Source organism: Arachis ipaensis, chromosome B10, assembly GCF_000816755.2.
Source record: "Arachis ipaensis cultivar K30076 chromosome B10, Araip1.1, whole genome shotgun sequence".
Lineage (NCBI taxonomy): Eukaryota > Viridiplantae > Streptophyta > Magnoliopsida > Fabales > Fabaceae > Arachis > Arachis ipaensis.
In genome coordinates this window covers 1,778,401-1,785,744 of record NC_029794.2, presented here as the reverse complement: position 1 = coordinate 1,785,744, position 7,344 = coordinate 1,778,401, and the positions used below count along the sequence as shown (strand labels likewise).

General features: G+C 36.6%; 2 protein-coding genes across 3 annotated transcripts in view; one reads left to right on the top strand and one right to left on the bottom strand.

Moving 5' to 3' along the window:
• Positions 1,522–6,903, bottom strand: LOC107622367 (KH domain-containing protein At4g18375). Of its 2 annotated transcripts, none has more exons than XM_016324236.2 (8): positions 6,762–6,903; positions 5,683–6,293; positions 4,973–5,464; positions 4,312–4,551; positions 3,966–4,238; positions 3,253–3,308; positions 3,029–3,125; positions 1,522–2,273 (listed from the first exon to the last, which is right to left on the bottom strand). In XM_016324236.2, exons 2-8 carry the CDS (start codon positions 6,268–6,270, stop codon positions 2,142–2,144), a joined length of 1,878 nt encoding a protein of 625 aa, XP_016179722.1. In that variant the 5' UTR covers positions 6,271–6,293; positions 6,762–6,903; the 3' UTR covers positions 1,522–2,141. The 2 variants fall into 2 exon arrangements, with proteins under 2 accessions (XP_016179722.1, XP_020968933.1); XM_021113274.1 differs by having other exon boundaries at positions 1,555–2,273; positions 5,683–6,377; positions 6,762–6,897.
• LOC107622370 overlaps positions 6,733–7,344 on the top strand; it is a 3,073-nt gene continuing 2,461 nt past the window's right edge. Inside the window, 2 exon segments of the mRNA XM_016324239.2 lie at positions 6,733–6,888; positions 7,033–7,344. Coding sequence (XP_016179725.1) covers positions 7,148–7,344 — 197 coding nt within the window. The 5' untranslated portion in view covers positions 6,733–6,888; positions 7,033–7,147.

The window sequence follows — 7,344 nt, the reverse complement described above, 5'->3', positions numbered from 1 at the left end:
TGAATGACTATCAATCCAAATTCTATTGAACTACATCAACTTATAACAATGGCTGCAAATTGCAATTGACCAAATTCAAACTAGACATCCTTTTAATAAGAATGGTGGGGTAATAATAATAAAAATGGATAGTGATCTAGAGTCTATAATACTGAGTTGAGAGGGGGGTATTGTAAACTTAAAATCTATCATAGTCTAGAACAGGGAGGATTTCCCACCTGTATAGTATATTCTTAAGGGTTAAGGCTTTGTTTGGGAGCAGTGGCCGGAAGGGCAAGGCGAGGAGGGAGTGGCAGGGACAAGTGGGTGCTTAGATATGGAGGCACTGCAGTCCCTTGTCTTCATGGAGCTCCCAAATAGGAGAAGGGCTTTCTCATCCACTCCTTCCCTTTTCTCAGTGCCATTAAGGGCTCGACTCCCACCTCAGAACTCCCAAACATACATGAAAAGGATTGGGTAAAGTAATAAAAAACATTACATGTCAGCATAACTTTGCTGATATGAGAATAGGGAGAGTTTATGAAACAAAACCTAGAAACTACACTAGCACAAAATGAAGAAATTAAATATACTGACAATTTGCTAGGAAAGTGAAGTTTAATGTCACTGTAATCATCGGAAAGAGCAGTGCTACACTGCCTCAATTCATTGGCGGACATCCATGGCAAAGATAATAATTGTAGAGAGAAACATAACAATTTTACTTAAACCACTCATAACCTGCCAACTTAGTTGGATTATTATATTTCCGGAGGGATTTCTGGCTTTGTATGATTTTCCCATTGAAAAATATCTAGCTGATTACTAATTATGTAAAGAAAGCTAGACAGCGCTCTGCGACGATGAAAAGGAAAGGAAGTCTTGAGCACACTGGTCTTATTATAGATTTTGAACATAGCAGCAGAAAAACTGGATGACTGAATCTTTTTCAAGAGAAGATCTGAGTACCGATATATAGTAGATTGACAATCGAAAGAGGATGATTTAATCCCATGGCATGTGATTGTGATTGTGATTATTCATACTAGTCAAAAAGCAATATCTGAGAAATAAGCAGATACCTTGAGGATAGGAAACAAGCTATTCCCTACAAATTTAGTTACCACTTAGGAAAATCACTGAAATTTAGAAAGGATATTCTCTAAGTCACCAAAATTTGATTAACCATATAATCCAAGTTCATCTGAGATACTAAATGCTAAGTTGCAAACAGGATAGTAGATAAGCCACAGGCAACAGAGATAAAGAATCAAGATCATAAAATGAATTTAATTCGATAAAATTAGGACATTCACTGATATCATTTTAAACGCATTGGATCAGTTATGGGCTGCCTCAATAAAATGCAGCAGAGACAAAGTATCTTCTTGTGAGCGGCATCCGGCACATGACAACTAAGGTGAAAACTGAAAAGCACGAATACAAGCTCTACAAAATAAATTCTAATGGTTTTTCAGATAATAGGTAAACAATGGAGTGTGCTCAGTGTGATAACAAGCACAACCAGAAGCCGGAAGTCAAGCAAAAAATGTATGAACATATATAGTTGCAAAAACCATTACATTAGGATTAGAAGATATGGAAAATACTAGCAGAGGGAAGAGAATGATCCAGAGTTATCTGCATTATTCTCTAATTCATGAGGCAATTTTCCAACTTCTGATCAAAGTACTTGAAGAGCAAGAGTTAGAAAAAGGAGATTACCAGAGAATCTGCATTTTATTAGCATCATTAGGAGAAACACTTCCAGCAAGAAACAAGAATAAGAGGTTGATCCAGCAGAACAAAATAAACATCAACCCTTTATGGTTTCCCCCGACAATAGTTTATGGGGATGGTCTCACACTGGTCAACAGAAATACAGCATGAATGGATAGAAAGATCCTAAATTACTATGACAAGAGCGCAGAAGAAGAATAGATTAAGAAAAAGAAATGAAAGGAAGTATAGCTCCTACATACAGACCTAGCTATGGATACTCCAGCAGAATCTTGCTAGTTAATGTTATGGAAGAAACAGGAGTTCAGAAAAAGAACCCTATAGAATATTCTATTCCAGACCAAAGAGAACTATGGACAGGAACCTGGACATGCTTCAGGATTAATTTTTCATCTTAAAAGACCAGAAATAACTCCATCAGGTTATGTGGCCATTATAAATGCCTGGATCAAGTTTTCAGCTGCATGTTTTTGTTCCGGTGTACCCGATATAAGAGCTATACGATCACCTCGGGAAGATTTGGTTTCAGAAATCTCTACTGTTGCTCCAGAAATCTGGATTAAAGGAAATAGACATAAAATACACATTCAATGAAGCATATTGGCACCAGTTGCTAAGATATTCAGGTACAATGGGTACGGAAGCACAAAGAAATTGTTATTCAATACTAAATGCTAATATGATAGTGAGTGACAGCGAGAGTATGAACATCTTATGGTCCATCAGATGTGTGACAAAAAATGAGAAATCTTGATAAATTTTCCATTTAGTTTCTGCACAAGTAATTGCTTCCTTCTTACGAAAACTCAATACTGACTTGGTGAAACTCAGTTTCTTAATTTTACATTCTTGCAAATTGGACCGACATGATACAGCATATATATGACAATGTAATGGAATCTGCCACTAAGATAAGTATAGAAAGAGAAATGCTAGGTGAACAAGTTATTTTTGTAATCAAGTCCAACCAAGACTTTTCTTCTTCTTATGCCTTTCCTCCTCCTTCTTCAACTAAAATTTTTTGTTATAAATGCTTAAACTATTGGACCACCTTGGTTGAACTTAATTACCAAAATGACTTGGTCATGTAGCATCACCGGTATAGAAATATGTATTTTTATAGGAGGCATCTTCATTGAATAAAGAATAAATGAAAATAGCAAAATTAAATCCTACGATGATAAACCTTGCAACATCACATGCCAACCCCTTTGTATGACAGATAATATAGAAATGCATCTTTCAAAACAATAATTACTTCCCTGAAACATTCAGTGAAAGAAAATAAATTCAGAGCTGGAGAACAAACCTTCCTAATATTAGCTATATTTGCCCCTCCTCTACCAAACACTTTGCTTACAGCATTAGCTGGGACCAACATCTCCATAGTTGATGTGGGAGGCAAACTGAGTATAACAAATGAAGGCGCAGAAACATAGTTGAAAAGAATTAATCAGATTAACATAAAAGGGGAGTAACGTAGTTGCAAAGTATAAAAATGTATGTAGAACATTGATAAAACTATATACTAACCCTCCATATAGCTTGTAGCCATACGAAGACATAGATCCATAGCCATTTTCTCCCATCTATTACAATGAAGCAAACAATACATGATGCCAGTGGCCTACATTTAAGAACTAAAAATAGAGAGTGGATATTTAACAATAGACAGAAGAATACAGAATGAAATTAATGCAGCTGCCAACTTCTTGTACTAGAAAACAGAACACAGTACTGGTGGAAAGGATGTGTTGAATAAAAGGAACAGCTCTAAGAACAAAAGAGAAGAGAATGCTGAAATTCATCAGCACTCACTACATCAACTTCACTATATTTTCATATCATCATAACATAATATTTAAATCCAGATATACCATCCCAGCACATGACCAAGGAGCTATAAAATTTAAAAACAATGGTAAAATACACTAAATTTTAGCAGAACCTATAAATCAAGGTCACTATCTAGTGTCCATAATATAATAATTTTCTCCAGAGAATAGAATCCATTATCATATACATTGGAAATAAATTGTCTCAATCTTAAGAAACTAATAAAACAAATACATTTCACCATTAAAAAAATGACAAACAAATAAATAAAGATTTGTGAGATATTTGATATCATAAGCAGTAAAGTACCAATAAATGATAACGAATTTTATCCATACATTGAACCAATAACTTCAAATCAGAAGCATATAGGATATGATATTGAATTAAAAAAAAGCAGTAAGACATACCGAATAAGATCCAAAACCATGCAAGCTGCTGGAAGAAAGCATGTTTAGCCCAGTTCCACTTTCAGTCCTCTGATCATAAGCCAATGGAGCAGGGACATCAGGAACTGGAGGGATGACAGATCTCACTGGAAGAACAGAACCACCTGAATAAAATGATTCAGAACCTATAGGGGGAGGATTACGGCCAGTGTCCCTTTCTTTCAATACATCATCCCGCAGTCTTAATACAATCTGGATTAGTGCATCTCTCACACAATCAACTCCACCAACCACCTAAAAAGAACATTGAATAAACACATACACAAAGTAGACGAGAAAACTTATTTAAAAAAAAAAGAATTCAAACCTCAACAAGTTCGTCATTCACATCAGCAATTTTAGGCTTATTGCTTTTCGAGATTCGAATATCTGCTCTAGTCCGCTTCCGAATTTCGTTTATGATTGAGCCACTTTTCCCAATAATACATCCTATAATTTTGGATGGAACTAGGAGCCGGATTGAAACTGGGGTGTCATCTTCATCATTTATTGTCCCTTGCAGAAGCAAAACAGCTTCCACTGCCATGGATTTCAGATCACTTGATGACTACAAAATACAAATCATACTCCATGACTATTTACTCATTTTATTATACGGAACAACAGCTCACGAACATATAATGGGAAAACCTACTGCATGCAGAGTACATAGGTATCAACAAACTCCAACAACTGGTAAATCAAACACGAAATCGATCATGAAATTCAATGATTTGGAGCAGCTTTCATGTCAAACATGCAACTCCTCAACTCAATACCCATGTCTAATGTGATTTTTCCTTTTTCTCATACTAACATATACATTTGAAAATTGAACTTATAACAATGAACAAATAAAACATTGATAACACATAAAAGTCTAAGCGTTTCCATGCAAATAAGATATATCAAAGACTCTACCATGTTTAATACATCTCAGTAAAAATGCTCAATCATTGAAACAAGTGGAAGAAGCAGATATAGTATACCTCTGTTGCAGTTATAGTGATTAAACACTCATCGTGACGAGCCTTGGAATCATCAACCTCGATACGAGCACCACTAGCCTGCCTTATATTTTTAATTATACTTCCTCCCTTCCCGATGACACATCCAATCTTGTCAGAGGGGCATAGCATTCTAACAATTAATTCCTCAGATTGTGAACCACCAGGATCAGAAACGGCTGGAAGTGCAGATGAGTACAGAGACCATGCATTTCCTGAATCAGCGTAACCTTGCAGATCATGTACATTTGTTGCACCTAGGATTTGAGGAACAGGTCTAGGTGGGATAATAGGATCTGAAGTTGGGTATAGTCTGCCAGGTGGATAAATTGGAATGTCTGAAGGAATTATAAGGCTAGGAGGGACTTCTGGTACTGTAGTGTCAAGAGGGATGTCCTCCTTTGGAGAGAACTTGTACATAATAGAAGAAACTGCAAACAATGCTCTTTTAACAGCTTCTGATTCACCAGTAATCTACTCACAATGGGGTAAATGAATGTAGTAAGGCCAAAAAGTAAGGTAAAAGTTCACTGCAAAAGAATTTGTTTTAATAGCTAAATAAAATATCCACGTTGAAATGTCATTCAACATATAGAAATTGTAAGATCCCAAAGCTAAAGTACTAAGAATGTTTAACGGATCAGAAAAGAAAACTGTTAAGGTAAGCTACTAGAAATATTAAATGTACCAACCAACACAAAATTGTCAAAGTCCATAGCACATGAGTGTGCCGGATTGGCCCTATCCTTTGCAATAACCTTGATATTTGTCCTTGTCTTTACCCTCAATTTTTTAATGGTAGCCCCAGCCTTACCAATGATATTTGCAGACTGGCTTGATGGAACAAGGATTTGGCATTCTTCCTTATCCTTCTGTTTCTTTTCAGAATCTCCAACGGCTTCCATGGCATTTGAAATGACAGAATGAACCTTGAGAAGAGCATCTTGGGCAGCACATAAAGGCTGCATATTATTGAGCTCATCATCAACCTCAAATTCTTCCTTCTGCTTAACATAGCAGTAAATTGTTACAACCCGGTCCTTGGCACCAGGAAATGGATCCACCACCTTGACTTTTGCCCTAGTCTCCTGCCTTATTGTATTGATGACTTTTCCATTCTTACCAATGACATTCCCAATAACTCCATCTGGACACAGTATTCTATAGATAATCAATTCATCATTTCCCCTTTCAACTATGTCATTCACACGCCGCTTTTGATTCTTCCCGTTTCCATCATGGTCCCTTTGATTGCGATATCGTTTCCCAGTCTCCCCCATTTTACAAACCACCGGTGAGACTCCTGGGAGAAAAAAGCCAAGTAAATAAATACTGCAACTTTCTTTTCACCAAACTTCTTCTCCCATGCCACCCTTGTGACAACAATCTTAAATGAAAGAATAATCCAACTAATTAAACAGATTTACATAGATAAGTGAAGGTATTAAAATATGATTCACCGCAGGATGAGCTTGCAACACCAACATATAAATTATTCTAATTATATTTAAATTGAAAACAAGCAAAGCTGAAAATGTGGAAATTAGTGGTGTTTAGTAAATATCACTCTTGAGTGGAGTGAAGAGAATCCAACATTTTATGCTATGATTGGGGCCGGGGGTGTAATCGTATAAGCATAATTCAACACCAGCTTAAGAAAAGAAAAAATGGTATAAGATGGCGTGTCAAATGGGGAAGGAACCTCACTTAAAAAGGAAAAGAGCTAAGAAAAATTGAAGTTTGTGAAACCAAAAGTAAGAGACTTGTGTACCTGATTAATAGATATAAAGATAAGATGATGAAGAAGAAGCGAAGCTAGTTGAAGCCCTGATGTTTCGAATTTCGCCGAGAAACGCACTCGATTTCTTGTTTCTCTGAGAATCTCTCTACGAGGCAGGGCAGGATCTATTCACCTTTTCTTCCTCCTTTATTTTGTTGTTTTACTATAATACCCCGCTATTAATCCATTTTTTGGTAATTTAAAAATTTAATTTTTACTAAAAGTATAAGATTATTTTACACAATTATTATGTTTTGTACAGGTAATTGTAAAGTTGTTAAGGGAGTTGAATGTAATTTGCGAAAAGAAGTATGATATAGGGGTGTAGGGGAAGTCGTGGTTTAGTTGAAAACCTAAATAGTGTGTGGTTGGGGGCGATGGAAGAAGAAGCAGTTGGAGAAGGGTCGGAGGCGGTTCGGCGGGCGAGGAAGCTGCTGTTTCGGCGAATGCTGGTGGGGATCAAGGATGGAAGATTCTTTTTGGGCGGATTCTACTGCATCGACAAGCAAGGCAACATCATTCTCCAGGATGCCGTCGAGTATCGCACCACTCGCCGATCCTCTCCGTCTTCCCT